Consider the following 15,893-nt stretch of genomic DNA (forward strand, 5'->3'; position numbering starts at 1 on the left):
AGCAATTTTATTCAAGCCATGAGTACTAAAAGTCTAATATTATTGACACAAATATATGGATAATTGTTGAATCTGTAATGAATGAAAAACTTGAATGACCTAAGGGTCCTAACTCTGAATATACAATACTAATTGTGGATAATATTTATTGCACTTTTGATATGTGGTGAATATTAAGGATTTTACATTTATTATTAGTGTCTAACTTTAGAGGAACATAATTTTATTATCTTCATTTTGTGGGTCAAACAACTGAGGCACAGAAAAGTTATATTCCTGGTCCGGGGTCACACAGGCAATAAAGGGCCTAGCCATGGTTTGATCTCCAAAGCAGCCTTTCTTAAACTACTAAGAAGGCTACTGATGCTTTAGCTAAAGTGAACTTTTGAAAGCACAATTCTGGGAATTGTTTCCTCAAGTAAGTATACTAGTAAAATAAAGTAAAGTATTCTCTTTTTGCTTTCTTATTTTAAAATTATGGTATCATTGGACACAATCAGCTAGTTGGAGGGCTTACCTAGGTGTTAAATGGTTAATAGAGGTTACAGTGTAAATGAAAACATCCTTTAATCTGGTCGTTGTGTCACATTTCTAACATTTCCATTTTCTTCCTTCTCTCACATCATTTACATATCAGTGTTTGCATGATTACAGCGGTTTTTTCTAATATTATTTGAGCTCTAAATGTTCCCTAAAAGCTACTCTATGTCATTGTGACTGGCGCTGTTTCCTAGTATGCCTGATAGTGTGGAGGGGTAAGATTCCTTTTTTTGTTTTTGTCAGTGATAGCAGCTGTCAACCCCCAAAACACTGAAAAACTGATATTAATACTGTTTTTGTCAAAGCAAGGGCAAGGCACTTCAGAAGTGAATAAATCTAGAACAGCCAACACTGCAGTCTCTTGAGCAGTTTATTTGTTATAAATACAAGTCAATACCACAAGATGGCACCTTTTTACTTTCAACACCTATGATTACAAACAATTATCTTCATAAAATGGTCTCAGCTTTTTAATGTGTTGTTTTAGATATTATTGAAACCTTATAAAAGCAAGACTTTCTAGAAACAGGATTGGTGTTTGATGTATATTAAATGAGGTCAGATAATTAAATTTGAAAGAAGAATTTATAAATATTCAGATAAGAAAATTGAAATTACAAAAGCAGAGTTTGTCATCATTAAACTGAATTACAACTGTGTGTGTTTAATGCTATATCTACATGGATAAGTTTTTGTTAAAATACAGTTTTAGTAATCAAATAATCTACCTCATTCTCCAATTTAACCACATATTTCATTTGTACACTCTAACATTCAGTACACATTCCCTTCAGAAATGACCTAGCTTTCATCTAGTCCAGCAATTACACACACGCTGCTATTTTCAGTAGCTGCAACCCATGAAGCGCCATCATCCCCTGGCTACAAAACAAAATACAATATTTAAAGGTTAAAAACTCAGAGAATTTCTGAAATGGTAATCCATTCTCTCTGTGTTCATGAAAATAGGCAATCCAATTTGAAAGTCTTTAAACCAAAGTAAACTCTAGAAAACTCAGTGTTGAAGTGTGGGAAGAATAAAGACTTTGCACTAATATAGTGCGTAACAATGCAGTGTCAGACTCATCATTTAGAGTAAATGCCTTGACTGTATTTTCCTCTGGATTGTCATTATGCTGCTGAAGATCAAGTTTACTCAAGTCTGTGGGAATTCCATCATGTTTTCTTCCTCCCAGTTCCAAACAGGAAGAGAAGGGTTTTCAGGTCCCTTGGGAAAACCAAAAAAATAAAACACACCCACAAACAACTTGAAAACAAAATGGCAGACCTAATAATCCTTGACTCCATGTCCAAATGAAGTTGAGGCAATATTACTTTTGCAATATTTGTATTCTGCCCAATATATCACATCTTGCGATTCCTCAAAAAAACTGAGAAGTCAGTCTGAGAGCTACAAAAGAGAAAGCGGTTAAGGCAGTTGATGTCTACATTTGGATTTCTTTTTCAGATTACATGTCTAAGTCTCCATCGTAGGCTAAGGTCAGAGGCTTCTGTTGGGGAGGTGTGCTTTGATGTGGTTTTGGCTTCTTGCTGCAAAGGGAAAAAAATTCCTCAGATCAAGTAAGTAAGTTCATAGAGCTCTGTTTCATCTGCCAAAGACAATTTTGAGATATAGAAATTTAAGCGGTAAAATGACAAAAAGATTCATTTCTCTAGATGTGCAGGTTCCCTTTTGTGAATATTGAATGCTTTCACCCTCTGTTAAGGAGAAGCCATCATTTTTCACAATCTTAAAATTGGTTTAGTGGAATGAAGGAACTTACTAGAAGAGTTGTTTTCCTTTTATATTCTTGATGATACACAACAACAGGAACGTCTTTTCTCACTAATTTTTAAGCTATTGTGACCTTCACATCACAGATGCTCAACATCATAAGCAGCTGGAGCAGCCAGGCCTCACCCTGCTGGTCTTGTTTTTAAGTAAACACACTTCTGCTCTGACCTGGAACCTGACATTTAGCTGCCAAGATGCCAGAGTGTGTCAGGAAAATTTAACCAATTCTACTCCGTGCAAAGCCATTCTCACCTGGTCTCTGCTTTACCTGAAGTCCACAACTTTGCCAGGTCAGAGAAGGCTGCTTTTCCTTCTCATGGAGAGAAAAGCTTAAGTTAACAACATTCCCAAATCACACAGCGATGCCCAAGATATGGGGCAAAACACCCTGCAGTACACTTCTTGTTTCTTAGTATGGGGAAATCTTAACTTGTATTTATAAATGCTTGTAACCTTTAATTCTGCCACTTAACTTCTCTCACCACCACACTTATCCTCCCTCCTCAAGGTCTTTGCTTTGCCCCGCCCACACAGCCCGGCTTCATCTCTCTCCCTGTCTCCAACCTTCCATGCTTTTATATTATATTAGCATCTATTGCTTATTCGATGCATACTAAGTGCCAAGATCTGTGCTGAATGTTTTACACAAAATCTCTCAAAACATCCCAGAACAACCCTGCAAGGGAGGCATTAGAATTATTGCTACTTTACAGAGAAGGACTACCGAGGCTGTTTACCTTCCCTTAGGTCACTGAGTGAGTGGCAGAACCTGAATTCTAAGCAAATCTAACACACAGACCTGAGCTTTTAACCTTTTCACCACACTGTCCGTATATATATATATATATATATATATATATGGCATTCATTTGGCACTTGGTAGAAATGACATTTTTTGTCTACACATATGAATTAATTTTTGTATTCTGAGTGAATCTAATTTAAAAACAAAGATTTTAATCTATACAATTCAGTGGCATTTGGCACAGTCACAGCATGTGTACCATCACCATTATCTAGCTCCAGAATATTTTCATCGTGCCAAAAGGCAACTCTGCACTCTTCCAAGCAGTCCCTCCCCCATTTCACCCTGCTGTCAGCCCCTAGCAGCCATTCATCAATTAACTTTCTGCCCCAATAGATTTTGATATCTTAAATGGAATCATGTTGTATCTGGTCTATTGTGTCTGGCTTCTTACACTTAATGTCTAAAATTGTGAATTTTATGTTATGTGAATTTTACTGCAATAAAAAAATTGATAAAATTAAAATGGTTGTAGGGAGAAACTCCTAGTTTAAAATGCTCAAGTTTTAATTTGAGGAGTAAAATTATTTTTTTGATTGATGTTTGAAGCAAATCATACAAGTTAAAGAAATAAATTAAAAATGGTTTTGGCAGAAACCCTAAAAGGAACTGCAGATTCTCTCAGTGCCCCCCACCCTAGCACCTGGCATGCAGCGGGTGCTCATTGAGAATATGCTGAGTGCTGGGCAGGGATGGCTGCAGGCAAACAACTTCCAACCAGAGAAGCTGCGGAGATGCAAAAACATGATGCAGAATATTCTCCAGAGGGAGTTTCAGCCTTCAATTTCCTGCTTTCCAGGTCCGCTCCAATTTTCAAAAGGGTATTGCTTAATTATCTGAATAACATTAAATTTAACTTTATCTATACTAAGTATGTTCCAGTGACTCTAATTATACTGATGGGCTCAGGCTCTGGCATGAACCCCGCTTGACATGGAGTCCTGGGTATACCATTCCACAGCATTTAAAGGTGCTAAGAAATCACACACACACCAGAGGGTGAGGCAATCTGAAAGTGACAGCCTGTAAAACCTGATGGTGGTGGTGGTGATGGGGTGGGTTGTCTTAATGGCAAAAAAGAGTACAAGGAATTTCATCTGAAATTACAGTAGGAGTCTTCTCCCTCCCACCTCTCTTGGCTTTCTTTTTTCTGCGGGAAGGGAGCAAAGAAGAAGAGAGGGGTAAGAAATGTAGTTGCTTCCAAAACAGAGATTTTGGCAGTCTACCTTTAATGGGCATTTGCTAAAGGCCACTGGGCAAGGAGAAATTAGACAATCCTAAGCATTGGGGAGTTGAGAATGCAAAGCCAGGAGAACGGCTAGAGGTGGTCATATCTCTATAAAGAGACAATACTATCACCTGGGAGACACGTCAACTTGGCCAGCCTCTATGATCTAGGTTTGGAATATTCTATTCAAAATTTACACAAATATGTTTATACCACTTACCATGTTTGGAATCACGGACACTGTGGCCAGCGGGGGCTACTAATAGGTAGGCCTTGGACCTTTGTGGGCCATGTGGTGTGCTGGGGATCATTGGGATTAGGACCTCATTTATCAAGCATCTTTTCATATTGTGCAACCTCCCAATTGCCAGACACCAGAATCACAGTTACGAATACATGAGATCTGAGAAGTTTTATGGCTTAGAATAGATCAGCCTCCTCTCAAATATTAATCTCTGGACAACTGAACATGGTAGTACTTTGCCAAATAGCAGCTTAGCAAGGCTTTCTGGCCAGTAAAAAAGAACCTCAGGAGGAGGAGCTGAGGGGCAAGACTGCACTCAGCAAGGCCAACAGTGAGGAGGCCAGCAACTAGGAGGCTTGTCTTTAGAACCTCTGGCTTGCTTTCCTTTCTCCCTACAGTATCCACATTTTTCCTTTAGAAGTAAGTTTATTTCTTATTTTTTCCTCCTCCACTCCTCTGGTTTCAGAAAAGGTATGATCACCTCCCTCACTCACTAAATCAGGACCCATAAATGCCTGGCACATAGGCCACCAACACCACCAGTCATCCTGTGCCCAGGTGGACATCTCTAATCCATCACTCTATTCTCTCCTGTTGAGCTGAGGTGTAGCCTCATCATTCTTCCTAACAGCACTCTTGACAGCCATAGCCGCTTTTAGAGTTGGCACACAGCATAAAACCATTTTGCAATCCTAGCTGTGAAAGATCACTGGCAGACACATTTTAAAGTTACCTCTTTTAGGGTCATTTGCATTTTAGCAAAGGACAAAAATGAATTAAGCCAGAAAAGTGAGCTCATTGTGGACTGACAAGCAAGCCTCTGGCACTTCTCAGCAAGGACTCATTCTCAAGCCAGGAGAGATTAACTAGTCTGATGAAAGCAGCAAACCACATTTTGTTTTGGCAGCCATTTGTGAGAGACAAGCCTTTGGAGGTGCAAGTACCACTCTCAAACTTGGGAAGAATAAGAGTGCATTACAGAACTGTGCTGGGCCAGGCAGAATGGACATTATTATCTGGTGTAACTTCCAGGTGCTACATCTAGGTTAACAGCAAGTTCATCCAGTGGTCATCCCCATTAAATTGCTTCATGGATATTTACTGCTAGAGGAGAAGGGGCATCAATAATATTTCTGAAACTCCAAACACTAATGGTAGATGTTCAAAGGCTAGTATTTGAAAGAAGTAGTCTTTAGAAGGCTATTTTTTTGACATTTTCTCAGAAGCATTTTCAAGTCTTACTATAAATTGCTTTCATCTGAAGTATACACCAAAGACCTGGCATATTATAGCAGTTCTCTTGTCCTAAGGCTTCTGTTTTTGGCAAAAATATAAAATCTCTAAAACTGTCATCCTGTAACTCTTCTGCAATCCATTTAATAGAATTAGATGCTGTGAAAATATCTATTTGGGTTTCTTTGGCGGCTCATATGTAACAGTAAAAGGTACGTGTTTTTGTAACAATAGGTCTGTAATAGGTCAACAGCTTACTTTACCTGTGAAACAAAAATCCTCTAGGAAATGTGGAAGCTATAGACATTATGTTGAGTCTAAAGAGTTTTGGGCATCACTCAAGAGAAAGAAATCACAATGACTCAAAGACCAGTAGAAAGAGCATGAACTCTAGGGATAGGCAAACTCTAGGGAGAGGTAAACCTGGGGTTGATTCTACCATGCTGGTGACCTCAGAAAAGTTATATAATTTCACTACGGATCAATTACTCTTTAAAATAGGGATGGCAATAGCAACACCTCCTTGAATTATTATGATTGAATAAGGCAATGTATGTAATATTTGACATATAAATATTAGATTTTTTTCCTATACTGTTTTTCTAAAAATCACGGGCAATAATACATTTTATATATTTGCTCAATAAATCTTTATCAAATTCATGCTTTAAAACAATCCATAAAGCATAGTCATTACCTCTCCCCACCCAAACTCCCTGGAGTTTGATAGAGGAGGAAGATGTTTATATAAATAACTACAATATTATCAATCATGGGGTAACTACCACGACAAAAGAGACATGAACAAGTTATTCCAGACTGTTTAAAAAGGAAAATGTTGGTATTTGAGTTTTACAGGGATTAATGAACAGGTAGAGTACCAATAGCTAGCAATGGGAAACAAGGAGTAAGCCACAGAAGCAGAAACGTCCTTGGAAAATTAGAGGGGCAGTACCCTAAGTGCCTGATATGGTTAGGCTTTGTTTCTCCACCTAAATCTCATCTTGAATTGTAATGCCTATAAACCCCATAATCCCCACATGTCAAGAGAGAAACTAGGTGGAGGTAACTGAATCATCGCTTCCCCCATGCTGTTCTCATGATAGCGAGTGAGTTCTCAAAAGATGTGATGGTTTTATAAGGGGCTTTTTCCCCTACTCTCAGCACTTAATCCATTCTGCTGCTCTGTGAAGAAGGTGCCTGTTTCTCCTTTGCCTTGGGCCATGATTGTAAGTAAGTTTCCTGAGGCCTCTCCAGCCATATAGAACTGTTGAGTCAATTAAATCTCTTTCCTTTATAAATTACCCAGTCTTGGCTATTTCTTCTTCATAGTAGTATGACAATGGATTAATATAGTGCCCTAATGTGAAATTATTCCTCCTAAAATTATCTTTCAGAAAGAGGCAATAGTCTTTTATTCAATGACTATAAAATCTTTCTTTTATATAATGAGGGGCTACATTTGTTATACCACAAGCTTTTTTTTTTAAAAAAAAAGCAAATCATAAATATACACACAAGACAAATAAAATGGCCATCTCTCTAATATATGCAGATAGGTATTTTGATGTTAGGATAAAACTTCTGAAACAGCAGCACAAAGAGATCCAAAGAAGTGCTGTATCTCAAACAACCTGGGTGGAAATGAATATACTAAACCTGATACTGAAGTGAACTGTGGAAAGAAAGGCTAAAGCAGTGATAAGAGTGACTTATCTGAAAGGTAGATGTAGACATTGAATAAAATTCTATTATGAATATGAAATTAGAGAAGACAAGCATTTTTTTTTTTTTTTTGAGGCGGAGTCTCTCTCACTCTGTCGCCCAGGCTGGAGTGCAGTGGCACAATCTTGGCTCACTGCAAGCTCCGCCTCCCGGGTTCACACCATTCTCCTGCCTCAGCCTCCGGAGTAGCTGGGACTACAGGCGCCCGCCACCACACCTGGCTAATTTTTTGTATTTTTAGTAGAGACGGGGTTTCACCGTGTTAGATAGGATGGTCTCGATCTCCTGACCTCGTGATCCGCCCGCCTCGGCCTCCCAAAGTGCTGGGATTACAGGCGTGAGCCACCGCACCTGGCCGAAGATGAGCATTTTATATAATGAAATACTGTATGTATATATGATGTAAGATAATAAATGGAACTATAATTTAGCACATTGATTAAATATTAGCATAGACAATTTACTCTCTTATCGAAATCAAAGTTTATTTAAAAAGTCAATTTTTTTCTATTTTAAAAAATTTTCCTTGTTAGAAAATGAAGACTTAAATGTGTTTGGACCTATACAACACACCAGCCTGTACAGGGTATAGGGAATTAGTAGCAGATAAATTTGAAAGAGTTTTTTGGGCTCCAGTTGTGGAAGACTTTAGTCAACTGGTGAGGCAGCCAAAACATGACTTTAGTTTTGCTGTCAGTGGGAAGCCAGAGCTCATCTATGAGTAGCAAAGGGCTGATCCCTGGAGCTAAGCTTCAGAAAGACGAATCTGGCTGTAGACTGCAGATGGGAGCTGGTCCAAATATGAGTGCTACTTCCACAGGGACATTATTAAAGGCAGACATTGGGGATCAAAAAAATGGCTATGAGATACAATATGCATAAATATTTATGTAATTTGGCTACTGAAAAGTAAAGAGAAATTTCATTGGTATTTTATACTTAAAAATTCACCAAAAAGCAATATATCCATGTAGCAAAACTGCATTTGTATCCCATGAATATATATATATAAATGCTCTAGAAAGTGGTTTGTTAACAGAATTCAATGATGTACCTAATTAATTCCCAGACCCTAGAGTCATGCAGAAAGGGGCCTTAATAAATATTTGTTGTCGAAGGAATAGATTATGGTTAACACATTTTTAGGTTGAAGGGAATGGAGGAAAACAAAAAGGAAAAATGTACGTGTTACTACACGTAAATTTTTAATCTTTTAAATACTTAAGGGAAATGGGAACCATAGAATCTAGATTTGGGGATATGGCTACTAACAGCTAGAATTCATCTAAGCTTTTATAGACCGACAGACTATCTAATTACCTTACACTGGGTTGGCCTACCTATTGCTTTGAAAGCAGTTTCCTATTGGCCAAACCTTCATGTCCTTTGCTGCAATTTAAGAAATTTCCTCCTTGTTTTAATCTTTTCTGGTGATGAATGCTTCCTATTCCTTTAAACCTCATACAAAGCTTTCAAATTCACATTTGTTCATTAAAAGTAGATCTAGGCAATACTAGCCAAACATCAATTTGAATAAAGAAAATCAGTAAAAAAAAATTGATTCTAGGATGAATGACCAACTGAAGATGATACTTTTCACTACAACAACAGGGAAATGTTAGTTGGATAGAAATCTAATTTCTAGGGATTCAATTTCTATCACTCTAGGTGGCAGAAAGAATTAAAGTCACCTTATTTTCTTCATCAACTTTCACTGACCAAGAGCAAAAATTTAAAAACCTGTGTAGCCTTGGAAACAGAACTTGAGGTTAATAGACAATGGCTGAATTTGAATCAAGATTAAAACTTGGGTAAAAACTCTCCGGAAAATAGTCTCTGGGACAGATGATGAATATAAATATATTTATTAGGAGAAAAAATTGAAGTAACACTTTGATCTCATTAAAATTAAAAAAAATCCATTGAAACTTCTGCTCAGAAAGCTGATATAATATTCTTAGCACACTTGAAAACATTAAAATCTACAGTTGACCCTTGAACAACACAGGTTTGAACTGCATCAACTTATATGCAGAATTTCTTCCGCCTCTGCCACCCCTGAGACAATAAGGCAAACAGCCCTTTCTTCCTCCTCCTCCTCAGCCTAGTCAGTATGAAGATGGTGAGGATGAAGACCTTCATGATAATCCATAACTACTTAGTGAATAGTAAATATATTTTGTATTCCTTATGATTTTCTTAATTACATTTTCTTTTCTCTAGCTTACTTTATAGTAAGAATATACTATATAATTCATATACAAAATATGCGTTATTTGACTATGTTATTGGTAAGGCTTCTGATCAAAAGTGGGCCATTAGTAGTCAGGTTTTGGGGGAGTCATAAATTATACTTGAATTTTCGACTGTGTGGGGAGTAGGCACCCCAGTCCTCCTCACATTGTTCAAGAGTCAATTGCATTTACTTCTGTCTGGTTTCAAGAGCCGTTCATCAACTTAAATATATTCTGTATGATAAACTATTTATTATTTTCTGAGATTAATAAATTCTCAGAACTAGTCACTTTACAAAATGGTTTTGTTTTTTTTTTTTTGCAAATGACCATCAGTTAAAGTTTGTCTCATAGCTGGTCAATATAGCAAAACAACTTGCTCTACTATTTAAAATGTGCTTACAGGTTCTTTCAACCAACTGGTCAGTTTAACCTAACCATTCAAAATTTAAGAACAAAATTTAAGAACTAAAATAATCTATGGTAATTTTCCTATCTGTGACCACAGATTAGAATTACCTGAGAAGCTTTACAACACCCAGATGACCTGGCCACACCTAAGACTAATTAAATCAGAACCTCTGGGGAGTGAGATCAAGCCTGATTCCCTAGGAGACATCAATGTATTGTCAAAGCTGAAAACTACTGATCGAAATCAAAACATGCAAATGGAAAAGTTCTGACCAGTGATTTTCATATTATTCAAATACCAAATTTAAAAAATGTTAGCTCAAATAATAACAAAAAAATAATGATTCCTCATTTCAACCATTCAGCCATTCTACTGTTAAAGATTATTTTTGGACTCAAGAATCCTGTTATAATGGGCAATGATCCTGAGATACTTTTTTTAAGTATAACATGAAATCCATAAAAATACGGAATATAAACTTTTTACTAATTAGTACTTACCAAACAAGGTAGGAAGTAAATATTAGGAAAATCATGATGAGAAAAGCGCCACCTGAAACGCCATAAACCCAAATTTTTACTCGGCCATCTGTTTAAAATAGAGATAACATAAGAAGCTTAGCATACAGAGGTCTGCAGCATTTGAGAGATAGGGCAACATCAGATCTGACAACCCCAAGCTGACCATTAGTTCTGTACTTGAACAGCAGCACTTTAGCCAACTGTGCACTCAACTGCAGAAGTTAGCAATGCTCTAGCATACTCTGTAAATTGCCAGGTATAATCAGGAATTAAAAAGATTCTCTTAGAACATCATAGGAATACGGGTTTCCTACTAGAAATTATGTCTATGAAAAAAACCTTAAATGTTATTACATGGTACCATTTTTAATGAACTTTTACAGATAAACAGTTTGCATTGTTGTTTGATTTTTAGCAAATTAACTCTCAACAACATTAGGTTGTAACTTCATGGCACCAAATGTTTATTTTACTGAATGTTTTACTTTTCATCTGAATTCTGAGACACGCATAAGTCATAAGCATAGGTGGAAATACACATAGGTAACAGCTCTCAAATGAAGAAAAAAAAGTGAAAATGTAATATGTAAGATAGTCAATGAAATTTTTTCATAATACCAAACAAACACTGGTAATCATTAGTTCATAAAATCCAGTCAATTGTTGGGCTAATTTGAATTTATTTTAAGGTGTTTATAGTCATATGCATATACAAAAATATGGCAAAACATTTGACAAAAAGAACAAAGAAAATTATAATTAAGAGACAACCTTGCATGGAAAGAAAACTACTATGACCATTTTTAGTGGCTCTACTTCCAAAATGATGCTAGGCAAACAAAAACCACATGACCAAACAAGTTAATCAATTCACCAAATTACTGTAAAATTATGACCATGTGTCTGCAAGTACACATTATTCTGGATCTGATATCTACTACAGTTAACAAAATGAATCAACCATATATTTTAATCTATTATGTTACTTTTATTCTATATAAAATATAAGCTTGAGTATATATACATATATTCACAAATATATATATGCTTTTTCTACATGTGATAGAAACTTGAGTTGTTTCTGTCACTCTAATGTCTTTTTGCTCTATTTTATGTGAGCATATAGCTAACTAAACTTAGAATTGGACTGACAAAGGCAATGTCTCAGCATCCCAAAGGAATTGCATTTATTTCTGGAAGAAACACACACAGAGATTCATTATACTACACGAATGTAATTAACTACAGGTCCAAAATACACATAACAGTATCTTATTTGAAAAGCTTCTATGGGGGGAAAATCAATCAAAATCTATTGTAAACAACACTTGTTTTGAATAAAATCACAATTACTGTCAATTACATTACAACTACCTATTATAGTTTTTGCTTATAGGACACTTTCAAGTCTCAATCAGATTTTAGAATGAGGTTCAATGTAGTAATGGTATTTTTCTATGGTCATAAAACTTTTACCAAAGCTTTGTTTCTAATCTCTTTGAAACACTAATGATGAAATGGCCTAATCTGAGTTTTTACATTGATCAAAAAAAAAGTCTTTCCTGAGTGAGAATGCTCCTTATAGCTTATAATCCATAACAACTTATAGATTGGTGCATTGGGAGGATCCAGTGCTTTTAAATACTCAGTTTAGAGGTATGTGGTGGTACAAAACCTTTAAGCCATGTTACTTAAAAAAAGCATTAATGTATTCTGTAAGAACATAAAAAAGATAGGCTAAAACTTCTAACTATTAAAAAAGATAACAGTGAAAAATAAGTCTTCCCACCAACCTCTCAATTCCCTACCCAGTGGCTATTACTGTTACCAGTTTCCTCGTGAATCTTTCTAGTTTTTCTCTGTATATGCAAGCATCTGAGCACACACATACCAATTCATACACTTCTTAAAAAGACACAAATGGTGCATATCATTCACTTTTATTTGTACTTTTTCTTTCACTAAACAATACAGGTTGGAAATATTTTCATATTAGTTCATAAAGGAAGGTCTACCTCTTCTTAGTATCCCTGTGATAAACCATGACACAGTTATATCATATTTTGGTTTTCCCATTATTCTATTTGTGGGCATTTATATTGTTTTCATTCATTTGCTATAATAAGCAATCATGTAATTGATATAATTTACAGACTTCTTTTAGTATATGTGCATATAACTGCATGATGAGTTCCTTAGAGGAACATTTTAGGTCAAAATATATGACAGGTAAATAAGTATATTAGTATGGCCTAACTGTCCTCCTGACAGGGTGCTCTAATTTATACCCTCACCATGAGAACCTAATGAAAGTTGTAAACTCTCCCAAGACCAAATATATATTTTATATATACTTATCTATATACATAGATACAAATATAAACACACACACCCATGCAATTTATATCCCAATATACATATATGTGTGAATACATAAACTTTTGTGTATCTAGACACACATAGACACACACACATATACTCACACATAAGATATTGCTGTTTTAGTTAGATCTCCAAATTCCATCCATGGATAAAAGGTTAAGGGCTTACTTGTGGATTTGAAGACTCATTTCCCTGGGACCTCAACTTAATTCTGTGTCAGAAATAGGATCCACAGGCAATGGGTGAACCTGGCTATATTTAATATCATGCTTCCTTCAAATTTAAATCTACTTCTAATTTAGCATTAAAGCTAATGAGATGTTTTTAAACACCTTTGGCATTCCCAGACACATAGGGGAAGCAAAAGTTGACTAAGATATGGTGGTAATTCTTAAAAGTTGATTGAGGGGTATAAATATTGCTTCTCCTGTTAGATCTGTGTTTCTTTGGGCCTGGGCTTTGGATTTTGCTTCATTTAAACAGGTCATCAAGACATTTCTGGTATGGCTAAGGCCTAGGGTTTGGAAGGAGAGTTCCTAGGGTATATTTGCCTGAGTTTTGTCTGTGTCTTCCCTTCCCATGCCCTAGGAGTTAATGTTGCTTTGCTTGATCATTTGTAGCATTTTGTTTCCAAAAGAAGTATGTCTGATGGCCACAGAGACTGGCTTTCCCCTTCTATCCAATTCACAAAGTAGGAAGCAGGGACAGGGGTTTGTAAAAGCCTAAAAGATCTGCCTTTAAAACCTTCCTCTGTCACTTGCTGGTGGTGTGAAACTGATAAAATTAACCTGCACTGCCATTTTCAGTTTCCTCATCTCTCAAATGGGATGATAACATCTCATTAGGTTGCAAGAATGTAATGAGACATTTCATGCTGTACAACCAGCCAGCACAGAGCCACAGGACACACAGAAAGCATCTAATAAATGTCCATTCCTGCACTTAGTAAGAATCGATTACTGAGCCCTACAGGCCTAATACTGCAATATCCATGACAATCCTGCAGGATAAATACCACTAGATTGGGTTTATAGATGAGAAAACTGAGGTCCAGAGAAGTTAAGAAACTATACGTAATCACAAAACAGGTGTGTGTAAGCCATGGGTCCAGTAAGGTCTAACTTTGAAACTGATACTCTTTACCTTTTCACTAGTATTTCTTGAAGCAAATAGGATCTCTGGACATTTCTTATAAGTTCTTGAGGTTCTATTCCAATTTTGTCATTTTAGTTATATATGCAAATTCAGTTATAAGAGTAGATCATTTTTCAGAGATAATTTAGGATTGAAAGATATTTTCAGGCCGGGTGCAGTGGCTCATGCCTGTAATCCCAGCACTTTGGGAGGCCAAGGCGGGCGGGTCACTTGAAGTCAGGAGTTCAAGACCAGCCTGGCCAACATGGCGAAACTCATCTCTACTAAAAATACAAAAAAATTAGTCAGGCGTGGTGGCAGGCACCTGTAATCCCAGCTACTCTGGAGGCTATGGCAGGAGAATCGCTTGAACCTGGGAGGTGGAGGTTGCAGTAAGCCGAGATCACACCACTGGACTGCAGCCTGGGCGACAGAGTGAAATTCTCTCCCTGACCCAAGAAAAAAGAAAGATTTTTCAAAGAATATTATTTTTGTTACTTAACCCACTGTTTCTTAGACTGAGGTTGAGAGACTTATGTTCAACCATTCATGAAAACACTGTACACTTAAAGGGACTCATGTATCATGTAATATTCCAATCTGAGAAACCCTGAATTATGCCTTACTGCCTCTTTCTTCTCTCCTCTTTTCCTCCTTCCCTCCATTCTTTCCATCATGAGAAGTGGTCAAAATATAGACCTCCCGTGAGAAAATTTTTATTTCTTACTCACAACTGAAACTCACCTGGATCAAGTGGTTGAAGAGACCATCCTTTAAAAATATCATGTATTTTTGAATTCACAGGTCTGTTTTTCCCAGAAAGGTTTTTCACATCAGCTTTTTTATCCTCTGAGCCTGGTACTTTCATGCAGTAATCCAGGAAACCATTTGATCTCATTATTTCTGTATAGCCCTTCTCACAACCACAGACTCCACCCTACAGCATAAAGAATATTATTTTTATGGTTACACAGTGAGTTGAACAGGTGAATGAATAAAAATATAATGTTAAAATCACTTAATATTTGCACTATACATCATGGCAATTTAGGGTTTGGGGCAACTGACTTACCAGTGACATGAAAATCAAATACATAGTTCATCTTTTTAAATTCCAAAGTCAGCTCTTAAATCAAATGTTAGGTTTTTCAAATGTGTTTACAATTCTGACACCTGCCAAATATTAAACCATAGTTCTTTGTGGATAAAGTTAATTAACTATGCTTTTCCTCTCTCTTTTTGTCTTTTTTTTTTTTTAGATGGAGTTTCACTCTGTTGCTGAGGCTGGAGTACAATGGCGCAATCTCAGCTCATTGTAATCTCCGCCTCCCAGGTTCAAGCACTTCTCCTGTCTCAGCCTTCCGAGTAGCTGGGATTATAGGCACCCGCCATCACACCTGGCTAATTTTGTCTTTTTTTTGTTCTTTTAATAGAAACAGGGTTTCACCATGTTGGCCAGGCTGGTCTTAAACTCCTGACCTCAGGTAATCTTCCCGCCTCGGCCTACCAAAGTGCTGGGATTACAGGTGTGAGCCACCATGTCTGGCCATCTTTTCCTCTCTTATGGAGATGTTTATGGCATTTAATCAAATTATCTTCAACTCTTATCTCCATTTGTTTCAGATCCTTGCCTAGTTGCT

The 15,893-nt window shown here is 36.7% G+C and overlaps 1 protein-coding gene across 1 annotated transcript in view; it reads right to left on the reverse strand.

Annotated features, from left to right (window-relative positions):
• Positions 1-892: 892 nt before the first annotated feature.
• The window catches only part of THSD7B (thrombospondin type 1 domain containing 7B), a 914,353-nt gene continuing 899,352 nt past the window's right edge, over positions 893-15,893 (reverse strand). Inside the window, exons 26-28 of the mRNA XM_024927960.4 lie at positions 14,998-15,190; positions 10,717-10,804; positions 893-2,091 (exon numbers count right to left, since the gene is read on the reverse strand). Of these exons, the coding sequence (XP_024783728.3) occupies positions 2,010-2,091; positions 10,717-10,804; positions 14,998-15,190 (363 nt within the window). The 3' untranslated portion in view covers positions 893-2,009. The remainder of the gene's footprint in view (positions 2,092-10,716; positions 10,805-14,997; positions 15,191-15,893) is intronic.

The sequence above is a fragment of the Pan paniscus genome, chromosome 13, assembly GCF_029289425.2.
Source record: "Pan paniscus chromosome 13, NHGRI_mPanPan1-v2.0_pri, whole genome shotgun sequence".
Classification (NCBI taxonomy): Eukaryota; Metazoa; Chordata; class Mammalia; order Primates; family Hominidae; genus Pan; species Pan paniscus.